We start from the raw sequence: 13,210 nt of genomic DNA, 5'->3' as shown, positions 1-13,210 counted from the left end.
TTCTTCTCTTCCCGTCTGGCATCTTTGTTTACATTTCATGGTGTGTGGTCCCTGCTGCCTCTAGCTTCATTCACATTTTAGGTATATCTGTGGCAAAATTTTCTCTAAGTCATTTTCTCTGCGTTCTAGCAAAAACAATCAGACAAAAAGAATTTGTATATCCATTAGCAAAGTCGGTTTCTCTAATATGACACTAAATTGTTAAATCATTTTCAAATAAATGGCTTTTCTTATCTGGTACTCTTACATTTGTGTGGCCATACTAATTCATTTTTCTAGATTTTTTTTTTTACAGTGTGTTATCACATATGTTATGAAAGGGTCTTCTTTACCTTCACTGTTTTCAGAAATATTTAAAAATAAAATTACTTTTAGTTCTCAAAACATGGAACTGATTTTTCCGATGTAAAAAGTTCAGGTTGACAAAGCGTATGATAACACTTATCCAATGCATCATTCATACATTCAACACTTTTACTCTGTTCTAGATACTACTGAAGGAATCAAAATAGAGGTTTTGACACTTTAGGTACCCAGTTATTTTGTTAGTTTCCTTTAGTTACAAGAAACAAAGTTTCTCTCAGGGCCGTGTCTTAAAAAAGGGAAGATTTATTGTTGTGCTCTGTGTGGTATAGAACTGGAGTGCCAGAAAATCTGAAGCCACTTAGTAGCTGGCTGCTCTGTCTTGGTGCATCCCTCTGAGTGCCTGCTCTCCTCTCCTTGTGCTAACTAAAAACATTCTGTTCTCTCTTCTCCAGCTTAAATTCTACAGAAAGTCTTTTTGATGTTTTAAAAGAAACTTCATTGAGCTATAATTTACATACAGTAAAATAACCCTATCTTAATTTGGATGAGGTTTGACGAACTTATATGCCTGTGTAATAAATATCACTACAGTAAGATAGAGAATATTTCTGTGACTCCAAAAAGATCCCCCTGCCCCTTGGCATTCAAGCCCCGTTGCTACCCGCAACTAGTCCCAGCTCCAAGAAAACCATTAGTCTACTTTCTTTCCCTGTGGATTAGATTTACCTTTTCTAGAATTTCATTTAAATGGAATCGTAGAATATATATTTTTTGCATTGGGCCTCTTTTGTTTTTAAAATTTGCTCTATTAAGATTGTACCTTTTTATTGTTGAGTAGCAGTAACCGTTCTGTGGAGTATTCTGTGCAGTAACCATAAATTGTATATCCATTTACCAGTCGGTGGAAAAATGTGCTGTTTTCAGTTTTGGGATATTACAAATAAGATTTTATGACCACTTATGTACAAGTTGTGCTGTGGACATTAGTTTTCATTTCTTGGTTAAATGCTTAAGAACTGAATTGCCAGGTTGTGTGTTAAGTATGTGTTTAAAAGAAACTGCCAAACTGTTTTTTAATATGCTTGTATCATTTTATATTTTCACCACTATTGTATGAAAGTTCCCGTTGCACCACATCCTTGCCAAACTTGATATTGTCTTTTTCAGTTAAGTGACTATGGGGTGGTATGTTATTGCTGTTTTCATTTTCATTTCCCTGAGATCTAATGATATTTAGCATCTTTTCACAAGCTTGTTGTATTAACCTGCTAGGGCTGCCATAAAAAAATTCCACAGACTGGGTGGCTTAAACAATGGAAATTTATTTTCTTACAGTTCTGGAGGCTGGAAGTCTAAAATGCAGGTTATCAGTGAAGGTTTCTCCTGAGGCCTCTCTACTTGGCTTGCAAGATGGATACCTTCTCTCCCTACCCTCACAAGCCCTTCTCTCTGCATGAATATCCCTGATGTCTCTTCTTCTTATAAGGACACCAGCCCTATGGAATTTGAACCCTACCCTTAGGACTTTAATCACCTTCATTACCTCTCTAAAAGTCCTGTCTCCAAATATAGTCGCTTTGAAGGTTAAGGCTTCAACATAAGAATTTTGAGGCACCCAATTCAATCTGTAATGTTATCAACCATTTCTACATCTCATTTCCTGTTTTTGTTTTGTGCTTAATTTTTTTGTTTTCTTTTATATTCCTTTTTCTTTTATATTCCTTTAAGTCCTGTCACATGTATGTATTACAAGTATTTCTTCCCATTTAATTTTCCTTATAGAAATTCCTATTTCTTGACCCTTTTCTCTCCCTTTGATCTAGTCCTGTGCCAGTACCACACTACTCTGTTACTGTAGTTTTGTAATTATTGAATTTGTAATTCTTCTAATCAGATCGTGTAAATCTTCCACCTTTCTTCTTCTGTTTCAGAATTGTTTTTAGTTATTCTGTGTCTTTCCATATATAATTTAGAATCAGCTTATGAATTTCTCTGATCATGTTTGCTTTAATAATACCTGACACTATTGTGATTTTATTAAATATATAGATCATTTTGGAGAAAATTGCCATCTTAGTAATATCAAATTTTAAATCTATAAACATGATTTTTCTTTCTATTTATTTAGGTCATCTTTAGTTTCTCTCAGTAGTGTTTTTTAGTTTTCAAGGTATAGTATTATATATCTTTCATTAAATGTATCTCTAAAAATTTCAAGTTTTTGATGATGAGAACAGTTATCTTGTCTCATCCCTATTAGTATATTGTGACTTCCATGCCTTGTTTTGATATCAGAACAATACTGGATTCTTAAAATGAGTTTGGATGTATTCCTTTTTTCCTCTATTTTCTGAAATACTTTGTGTAGTGATTGGTATTATTTCTTCCTTAAATGTGTGATGAAATCTGGCAGTGAAGCTATTAGAGCCTGGGGTTTTCCTTGTGGGAAGGTTTTATTTATTTATTTATTTATTTATTTATTTATTTTTAAAGATTTTATTTATTTATTTGACAGAGAGAGATCACAAGTAGACAGAGAGGCAGGCAGAGAGAGAGAGAGAGAGAGAGAAGCAGACTCCCTGCCGAGCAGAGAGCCCGATGCGGGACTCGATCCCAGGACCCTGAGATCATGACCTGAGCCGAAGGCAGCGGCTTAACCCACTGAGCCACCCAGGCGCCCCTGTGGGAAGGTTTTAAATTCTGAATTATTTTTACAAGTAGAATGTTATTCAGATACTCTATTTTCTTTTTGAATCAGTTTTAGAAAATTATATATTTTAAGGAACTTTGGCATTTCATTTAAATTGAATTAATTGACACAAAATTATTCTTAACATTCATTTTGGTGTCTGTATGGTCTGTGATCTGCCGTTTACCACCTGTGTGAATTTAGGCAAATGACTTACCTTCTTTGTGCCTCATTTCCATATTTGTAAGTTGAGATTATAATAGTGCCTACCTCATATTGTCTTATAAGAATTGATATAGTACATATGTATAAGGTATATACAAAAGGAATAAGAGGAGTCAGCACTCAATAAATGTTAGCTGTTATAATGGAAGACAACATAGGGACTGGATGACTCTTTGTTGTTGAGGTTGTGGAGGAGTCTCATGAGTCAGACAGTGAGTGAAATATACTACAAGATTGTTTTTAATCTTGTAGCTTTTCTGACAGTATGAAGTAAAGTCCACTATTGTTTTAATGGAAATTGTGTTCTCAGCAAGAAAGGATTCCTTGTTGCAGCTGTTGATTGACCAGCAAGACAGAAGTACACATAGCATCTTGGGCTTGATTTTTTTTTTTTTTTTTAAGATTTATTTATTTGAGAGAGAGAGAAAGCAGTGGGGAGGGGCAGAGGGAAAAGGAGAGAAGCAGTGGAGCTCTACATGGGGCTCGATCTCAGGACCCTGAGATCATGACCTGAGCTGAAACTAAGAGTTGGTCACTCAACTGACTGAGCCACCCAAGTGCACTGGGCTTTGATTTTTAAAACCAGTCTTTCCTGTATGGCATCTGATGTATATTCTGTGGAACTGGTGTTTGTTACTTGGGTGTTAATTGAATTACTTACATTAACATATTCTACAAGATGCTTTCAAGGGAAAAATTTTTTTCTTCAATCATATTTCTTTTGCTCCATGAAGGGTAATGCATCTGGCATTTGTACTACATACACTTAGGCCTTGAAAATTATTTTCTAAACCTTTAATAAGGAGAGTAAGCCATGTTATTGGTTTATTTAGAATATAGGTGGGTTGGTAAATTATATTCTGAATGAAAAGGAAACAAACATTAAGTTACAGTCAGATTTTTTCTTTAAAGGGCCAGATAAATAGTTTAGGCTTTGTAGCCCATACAGTCTCTGTTGTAGCTCTTCAACTTGCTGTCGTGGTGCAAAAGCAGCCACGGACAATAAATGTATGAATAAATGGGTTTGGCCATGTTTTAGTAAAACTTTATTTACAAATACAGGACCATATTTGATCTGGGGACCATAGTTTGCTACCTCTGGTCTGTGTAGAACTTATAAGAATTATGTAGCTAGAGATTTGTCTGTATGTGCCCTTTTAACAGTCTTTAATGTTATTTTTTTTGTGCTGTGTACCTCACAGATGACAAAGATTTTATCTAAGTATTTGTATTGACAAACTGTCAGGAAATGTACATATATGGCTTCTACTTTAGAGTGAAGGTAAACATCTACTATAAAATACAAGATTTAGAACACTCTAATGGGTTGTAATTTCTGTTCATTAAGCAACAAATCTTTATTGAGCACCGACTGTTTACCTAGTACTGTCACAACCTCTGAGTATACTTCGGTGGGCAAGGTCTTTGTTACTGTCCTCATGAAATTTATAGCAAAGCTGGTAGACTACAATTGACCAGGAGATTGCAGGTATGTTATATATTTTCAAAAGCTACATTGTATCAACCTTTATGTTACCATCTCTTTTAAGAAATAACTGAAGTTTAGAAAATTACTGCATATAACACTCCTTGCTTATATGGGCATAATTACAGATAATCCAATTGAAATTCTTTCATTTTTATTTAAGAAAAGAAAAGAAAGGGAACAAAAAATTAATAAGGAAATGGAGGAAAAAGCAGCAAAGGAATTGGAGAAAGAACATTTGCAAGAAAAGGCAAAAGAAAAATACCAAGAATGGTTAAAGAAGAAAAATGCTGAAGAATGTGAAAAGAAGAAGAAAGAAAAGGTATTTATATTAAAGTAACCAGTTGGAATATATGGCTTTAGTGTTCATATGTGCCAACTATATTGTATAAAAAGTTTCTAATAGAAAATAGGCACCACTTTACCATAAAACAAAGACATGAAACTATCCCTACTTCTTTATACTATGTGGAAGTTTCAGAAATGAATATGCATTTATGGCTTTTTCAGGTTGAAAAATATTTATAAGCTTGTTGATACATTTTCAGTCAGGTTCAAACTTTTTTTCATGGTTTATGCTTTTAAATATTTTTTATGCACTTTTATGAAAGTCTTATTACATTGTAAGTTACTGTTCTATTTTAAAACTGCAAATTGCATTTTTCCTTCTTGGGTTTGATGTCTTGTGTAGAAGCAGCCACCTTTAGATTACATCCCTGATCATGTTTAATTTTTTTGATCAATTTATAGAAATATGATTTAGTATTTATGATCAGTAAGCCATTGGGGTAGGAAGCTATTGGGGAAGAGGAGTCAATGAAATTTGAATAGAATTTTTAGTTACAGAACATCACTAGAGATTCTTTGGTCTTGTCATTTTAAGGAAAAAGAAAAACAACGGCAAGCTGAATTACAGGAAAAAAAGGAAATAGCAGAGAAAAGGTTTAAAGAATGGTTGGAAAATGCAAAAAATAAACCTCGTCCAGCTGCAAAGAGCTATGGTTATGCCAATGGAAAACTTACAGGTTGGTTTTTATGTTATGTGGCTTAGATAAATATGGTTTACAGCAGCAAATATTATACATTATGTTTCCTTTTGACATAAATAGATATGTGTAAAATTCATTTTTCTTTCAAATTACTATTTTTTGGAAGATTATAACACACTGTGTTCCTATAGAGATACTACAAATCTTTTGTCATTCTCTTATAAATTAGATATATTTTAAAGGCAGTAGTTGCAAAACTGCAAAGTAATGATTTCTGCCAGTAAGAAACACGTAGAACTTTCTTATGTTTTTGGTTTTTGAAGCCTTCATGAGGATATATTTAAGAGATCATTTTTCCTCCCCTTCATCTAACCATCTCTGAGGCTGAGCTTCCAGTGTCTTTGGTACATTCCTTTTGCAGGGTGGAATACTAGGCAGCACATGAACCCGACACAAAACCGGTTGGCCTTTAGGCTTGCTCTGATTATAAATGGCAGTGCATGTTTTTCTTTGTACTTCATGTTGGAAGCTCATACCTTGCTGACAGCTGCCTTCACTTGTTTAAGTGATTTATTATTAAAAATACCCCATTCTGTTCTGTTCACACAATAGAACATATTCCAGACTTTGTTTTGACCATCTTGGTGAAGTGTGTGTTGACATATCTATGCAGTCAAAGTGGGTTGCCAGTGTCTGAATCACAACACATTCCTGCTGTCAGGGTTTAGGCCTCTCCTACGTGTCACAAAAGTCATCCATTACAGCTATTAGGCACTAGGCATGGTCTGCTCCTTGCTTTCTCTTTTTCTGTTTGAAAAAAAAAGAGGAATAAGCAGTGGTTTTAACCCAACAATTGATTAGTACAGTTAAAACTTCAGGTAGGGAATATATGTATTGACTAGAAGTTGTTTGCTATAATAATGGATTATTTTATCAAATTTTGCATTTTTAATGAGTTGTTCTAATAAAGATTTGTCTGCAAATGCTCTACTACTTTTAATAATCAAAATTACAGAGATAGTATGTAATCAGATTAATTTGATTGATAATAATTTAGAATTTCAGTGATTCTGAACAAGAGTTTTGATTCACTTTAGCTATAATGCAATAAACCTTTCTTTTCTCTAAAATTCAGTGTCTGACTAGGGAAAACTAGTACACAAACAGTGGTTTCCTAGACTGAGTTAAGGAAATGAAGATTTTGATCAGTTTAAGGGTTCTAAAAGTGATTTCTTAATAAAATTTTTATATGAATTTTTATTTATGTAGATTTTGACAACACTCTTTGGACTTAAAATTATCACTTATATTTTAATTTTTACTGCAGTGCTTACTGTATTTGAAAAATGTTACTTGTTTGAAAATATATTAGAGTTCAAATTTTAAATGGATTAAATTGGCTTGTCAGCGATATTTTGATACTGTAACATTTTTCTAGGAATTTAAAAATAAGTAGTTTCTTTGATCTCAAGAAGTTTTTTCTTGTTTTGTTTTGTTCTGACTTCTTAATAATTTTAGATTTTTACAGTGGAAATTCTTATCCAGAGCCAGCCTTTTATAATCCAATTCCATGGAAACCCATTCATATGCCTCCTTCCAAAGAAGCTAAGGACCTATCAGGAAAGAAGACTAAAAGGCCTGTGATAAGTCAGCCACACAGGTCATCATCCTCTCTGGTGGTTCAGAAAGCCAGAAGCAATCTTTGCCTTGGAACTCTGTGCAGAATACAAAGATAGTGGATGTGGGAAATTGCATGCTTTTACCTGAAGCTATTTAATTTTAAAAGTAGAATCGTTTTTATTCCTCAGTCAACAGCTCAGCATTTGATGTGATTATTGGCACTTTCCCATTTTTGCATTTGTATATGTTGTCCTTAGAGCTAATTGAAGATCCTTTATACATTTTCATTTTTATAAGCACTTCAAGGTTGATCTTGGCATTTTGTTTCCCAGGATAAGTGACTGAATATCTAACAATTGTGTTTATATTTAGCTTGTATTAAAACTACATTGTAATGCCAATAAAACTAACATTTTGTGTTGTGTTCTTTCATACTCTGTGTTTGTGTTTATGAACATAGTAAGATTAAGCTTAAATTGTTCAGACAAGCATTTCTAAATTGCATGCTCAGGATAACTCTTAAAAGAATTTAAATGGGTTAGACTCCTACAGTAATCAAAAACAGTCTTTGTTGATAACTTTTGGTGTATTTTCCTTTGTAAATATTTTTAAATGTTTTTAAATAACCAACTAGAGGCATGTTTTGTAACAAAGAAATGAGGGTTGAGTTTTGAAACGTAAATTTTTAAATGTTACTATATGCTCTGGATCTTAGATTGGTATGAAACACGATATTTTGCTAAACTTTATACAAATACTTATACATTAATTATAATTAGGTGGTTAATTTTGAAATTAAGATTATCAGTACATTATTTTTTAATGTTAAAGTTTAAGTGGCATTTTATTAAAGCTGAGATCATATTAGTAAATACATATTAAGTAAGGAAGGTTCAAAGGATTACAAAGATAACACTCAGCACTTTTATTAAATTTTAAAACTTTGTATCTTTTTTTAGGAACCATCAAGAAATGAAGATTTGTTGTGACAATATAAAGTTCAGTAAGTTCATTTAAAAGTGATACCTAGGGGCACCTGGGTGGCTCAGCGGGTTAAGCCTCTGCCTTCAGCTCAGGTCATGATCTCAGGGTCCTGAGATCGAGCCCCGCATCGGGCTCTCTGCTCAGCAGGGAGCCTGCTTCCTCCTCTCTCTCTCTGCCTGCCTCTCTGCCTACTTGTGATCTCTGTCTGTCAAATAAATAAATAAAATCTTTAAAAAAAATAAAAATAAAAGTGATACCTATTTAGAACATATTCCATGTTTCTGCTAGTTTAGTCATCTGTCACATTTCCGGTGATGAATGTACAGTGGTGCTGACCAACACAAAGAAACAGGAGTAAGATCTTGCAAGGGTGTTCACACCATCAGAGATCTGGGAAAATTCACTTCTAAGCAGAGAACAGTTTGGGAGGAGTCAGTAGGTGACTGAGTCAGTAGGTCAGAATATTGGTGAGATTTAGAGGCTTGATGATCCTTCTGAGAACCTCTTAGACACAGTGATATTTCCAGGTGATGATTCTTTAACAAATTCACCTGTGTTGGGAGAATGTACAATTAGCCAGAGTAGCAATAAACTTTTTATGTGTTAAAAACAAAGCATATAGAGGCCTGAATTCTTGGGGGTTTAATATATGTTTGTATTTAAGAAACCTTCAATTTCACACATAGATTAAGTCATTTAGGCAACTTTTAACTGTAACCCTAATTCTAATCAGACTTTTTTTGTTCAATCATCGATTAATTAGTTTGACCAAATTACAATAGTCCCCCCTTATCTGTGGTTTTGATTTCTGTGGTTTTAGTTACCTGTGGTCAACTGCAGTCCCAATGAAGGGTAAGTACAGTACGATAAGTATTTTGAGAGAGAGACCACATTCATACAACTTATTACAATATATTATTATAATTGTTCTATATTGTTAATCTCTTACTGTGCTTAATTTATAAATTAAAATTCATCATAGGTGTGTATTTATAGGGGAAAACAGTATATAAATAGGGTTTGGTACTATCTGTGGTTCAGGTGTCTACCAGAGAGAGGTCTTGGAATGTATCCCCACAGATAAGGGGGGGAACTACTATAATCAAACATTTACTCTGTGACAGGTGTTTTGCATATTGATTTAGGAATTTAAACAGCATATTTCTTTAATTCAGTCAACATTTACAGCCTAGTCAGGAAAACCTGTAACAGATTAAGTACTATAATATGCTGCTTAAAATCAAGTTCAAAGATCATCTGGGAACATAGAGGAGAGATAGTTCAGCTTGTGAAGGGATTAAGAAAGTCTACAAGGAGGAGGTGACATTTGAGCTGATAAAAGATAGGCAGAGATTTTTCCAAATGGTCATGAGGCTGACCATACTCATGGACATACTGTGAAAAGTAGCTAGGAGAGAAGCAGGGATCAGAGTAAAAAGGCTCTGTCTATGCTGCAGAATTTGGACTTGATCTTATGGACGTGTGAGGTCCTGTTTTACTACTACAATGATCCATTATAGAAAGATTTTGACTGCCAAACTCATTTATTATTAAAATCCCATTTTAGGGGCACCTGGGTGGCTCAGTGGGTTAAGCCTCTGCTTTCAGCTCAGGTCATGATCTCAGGGTCCTGGGATCGAGCCCCACGTCTGGCTCTCCGCTCAGCGGGGAGCCTGCTTCCTCCTCTCTTCCTGCCAGCCTGCCTCTCTGCCTACTTGTGATCTCTCTTTCCTCTGTCAAATAAATAAATAAAATCTTTAAAAAAATAAAATAAAATAAAAAAATAAAATCCCATTTTATTAATCAAAAACTTGAATCAGCATACCTGATCAGCAGGATGTTAGTGTTTTTTTTTTTTTTTTTAAAGATTTTACTTATTTATTTGACAGAGAGAGATCACAAATAGGCAGAGAGGCAGGCAGAGAGGGAGAAGGAAGCAGGCTTCCCGCCGAGCAGAGAGCCCGATGTGGGGCTCGATCCCAGGACCCTGAGACCATGACCCAGGCCGAAGACAGAGGCTCAACCCTCTGAGCCACCCAGGTGCCCCCAGGATGTTAGTGTTTTAAATGTGAATCCATTTTTTTTTATGTCAGGGTACTTGATATTTTAGGTATTACAAACTATAACTTTTGAGGTTTTGAAAATATCTCTCACTTCTACTACCACTGATTGGAAGTGCTCTGAAATATCTAGATAGCCTATAATGTCAAAATCATGATCTGATAGAAAGAACACAGGTATTGTAGACCTGAGTCTGTGAGTCCTGGCTATATGTCTACATATCTGGAAGATGCCTCTTCTTTTCAGTGTTCAATACCTTGTCTAATTTAGAAACTTATCATGGGGTTACAAAATAATAAGTAGAAGTACCTAAAAATGCAAGTAAGTTTCTTTTTTATATGCTATTTCTGATAAGATGTACCAATATTCTTTTTTTTTTTAATATTTTTTTTTTAAAGATTTTATTTATTTATTTGACAGAGAGAGATCACAAGTAGATGGAGAGGCAGGCAGAGAGAGAGAGAGAGGGAAGCAGGCTCCCTGCTGAGCAGAGAGCCCGATGCGGGCCTTGATCCCAGGACCCTGAGATCATGACCTGAGCCGAAGGCAGCGGCTTAACCCACTGAGCCACCCAGGCGCCCCCAATATTCTTTTTCTTTAGTGATAATCGATTTGTATAATAACTGACTTCGGTTAACATACTGGTCTTGACTGAGGATATACTAACAGTAAGTTAACTTGTCAGTGCTTCTCAATGCTCATTTACCCCTATGCTAAAAGTAAAAAGTGAATACTGTTTTTGTTTTCTTCAGATTGATTGAATTAAAACTTATTGAATACCTACTATGGGCTAATTAGTATTCTAGATGCTGGAGGTTCATTTGTGAATAAGAGGGGCCCCCTTCACCCTCATGAGATCTTATATGGCAGAGATAGGAAACATATTAAACATGTAAACAAACAGCTTTTTTTTTTTTTTTTTAATTTGACAGATAGAGATCACAGGTAGGCAGAGAGGCAGGCAGAGAGAGAGAGGAGGAAGCAGGCTCCCCTCCAAGTAGAGAGCCCGATGCGGGGCTCGATCCCAGGACCCCGAGATCATGACCTCAGCTGAAGGCAGAGGCTTTAACCCACTGAGCCACCCAGGCGCCCCGACAAACAGCATTTTATTTGGCTTTGGATGCTATAAAGAAAATAAGACAGAATATTGGGATAAATAGTAACTGGGTGGAGGAGGAAGTTCACTACTTTAGATGGATGGACTTCTCTGGGATGGTAACATGCAGCTGAGTTAGCCTTGCTAAAATCTGGGGAAAGAGATTCCTTGTCAGAGGCAACAGCCTGTACAGAGGCCCTAGAACAGAAATGAGTTTGTGGGGCGCCTAGGCAGCTCAGTCAGTTGGGCATCTACCTTCAGCTCAGGTTGTGATCTCAGGGTCCTGGAATTGGGCCCTATACAGGCTCCCTGCTCAGTGAGGAGTGTGCTTCTTCCTCTGCCCACCCCTCATACCACTCCCCCCCTGCTTGTGTTCTCTCTCTCTCTCAAATAAATCTATTTTTTTTAAAAAAAATGAGTTTCTTATGTTTGAAAAAAGGCCAGTGTGTCTGGAGTAGAGAGAGTGATGGGGAAGATAGTAGGAGTTAAGGTTGGAGAGTCAGATCACATATAATCCTGAGTTCACCAGTTCGATTATTCTAATTGTGTTGAGAAGCTTCTGGAAGATTTTAAGGAGGGAATTGATGAATTCAGATATATACTTAGAGATTACTCTGGCTGCTGTGGGGAAACTGGCTTGTTGGGTACAAAAAGTCAAGGCAGGGAAACTCATGGGGAAGCTTTTGCTGTATCCAGGAAGAATATCACAGTAGTTTGGAGTAAAGTGACATCGGCAGCATGGTAGGAGGTAGAGATGGATTTGGGGTCTATTTCGGTGGTGAGACAAGCAGGACTTGTAACATTTGGACGTCAGGCTGAGGGAAGGAGGAAGCATCAGTTATGACTTCGTGTTTAGAGGCCTGATCAGCTGGGTGAATGATGATAACTATTAGAAAAATCAGAAGATGTGGTAGGAGTAGATTCATGGCTGAGATGGCGAGAGAGGAGTCCTTAAGTATTCTGATCTAGATCTCTGGTTTATAGTACTAACTTAGTAACCTGGTGGAGATGGCAGTTAGATATTTGTGTCTGATGCTTGGGGACAGCCAGGATTGAAGATACAAATTTCAGCAACATCAGTATATAGGTGGCATTTAAAAGCATAGAACTGGATCAGGTTATCTAGGGAGGGTTTGGATAGTAAAAAGAGAGGGCTTAATATCCCAATATTTAGAAATCGAACAGCCAGCAAGTATCCTGCAAAGAAGCATTCATTGAAGTTGAAGGAAACCCAGTGGAGTATGATGTCCCAGAAGCCATGGGAAGTGTTTGAAGCAAGGAGTTATGAAGTCTGTTCAGTGCTGCCTGAGAGATAAGGAAGAGCTGAAAAGAGCTTTCATAATTGGCCATGGTAAGATGAAGGAAGGCCATTACTGACCTCAATATTGGATACTTTATGTATGCTAACAGCGTTCTGTGTGCTTTTATGTGCGCTAACTTTTTTAGTCCTTACCACAACCCTATGAGACAGTTGCTTTTATTATCCCCATTTTATAGCTAAGGAAATTGAGACATAGACAAGTTAGTGCTACTTTTTTACCTAATGAGTCACAGAACAGGGATTGGAACTCAAGAGGTCAAAGTCCAACAACCACATGTTGTTTCCTATATAATATTTTTAATAAGAAAAACTAGTATGAAACCACATCAAAGTAAGTTGAAGAGAGAATGGCAAGTGAGAATGTGGAGATTATACATCAAGACAACTCTTGAGAGAAGTTTTGTGGAGAGGGGATAAATGGGATGGGAGCTGG

General features: G+C 35.9%; 1 protein-coding gene across 8 annotated transcripts in view; it reads left to right on the top strand.

Annotated features, from left to right (window-relative positions):
- The window catches only part of CCDC34 (coiled-coil domain containing 34), a 126,217-nt gene that overhangs the window by 16,400 nt on the left and 96,607 nt on the right, over positions 1–13,210 (top strand). For 3 of the 8 annotated variants that reach the window (XM_047747281.1, XM_047747282.1, XM_047747280.1), the window contains exons 4-6: positions 4,870–5,028; positions 5,590–5,731; positions 8,275–8,318. In XM_047747281.1, the coding sequence (XP_047603237.1) occupies positions 4,870–5,028; positions 5,590–5,731; positions 8,275–8,291 (318 nt within the window). In that variant the 3' untranslated portion in view covers positions 8,292–8,318. Of the gene's footprint in view, positions 1–4,869; positions 5,029–5,589; positions 5,732–7,213; positions 7,748–8,274; positions 8,319–10,813; positions 10,824–13,210 lie in introns of those variants that run through there. The other 5 variants (XM_047747276.1, XM_047747279.1, XM_047747277.1 and 2 more) reach the window with 3 other exon arrangements.

Source organism: Lutra lutra, chromosome 10 (genome assembly GCF_902655055.1).
Source record: "Lutra lutra chromosome 10, mLutLut1.2, whole genome shotgun sequence".
In the NCBI taxonomy this organism is placed as follows: Eukaryota; Metazoa; Chordata; class Mammalia; order Carnivora; family Mustelidae; genus Lutra; species Lutra lutra.
This window is presented reverse-complemented; position numbering and strand designations above follow the sequence as displayed.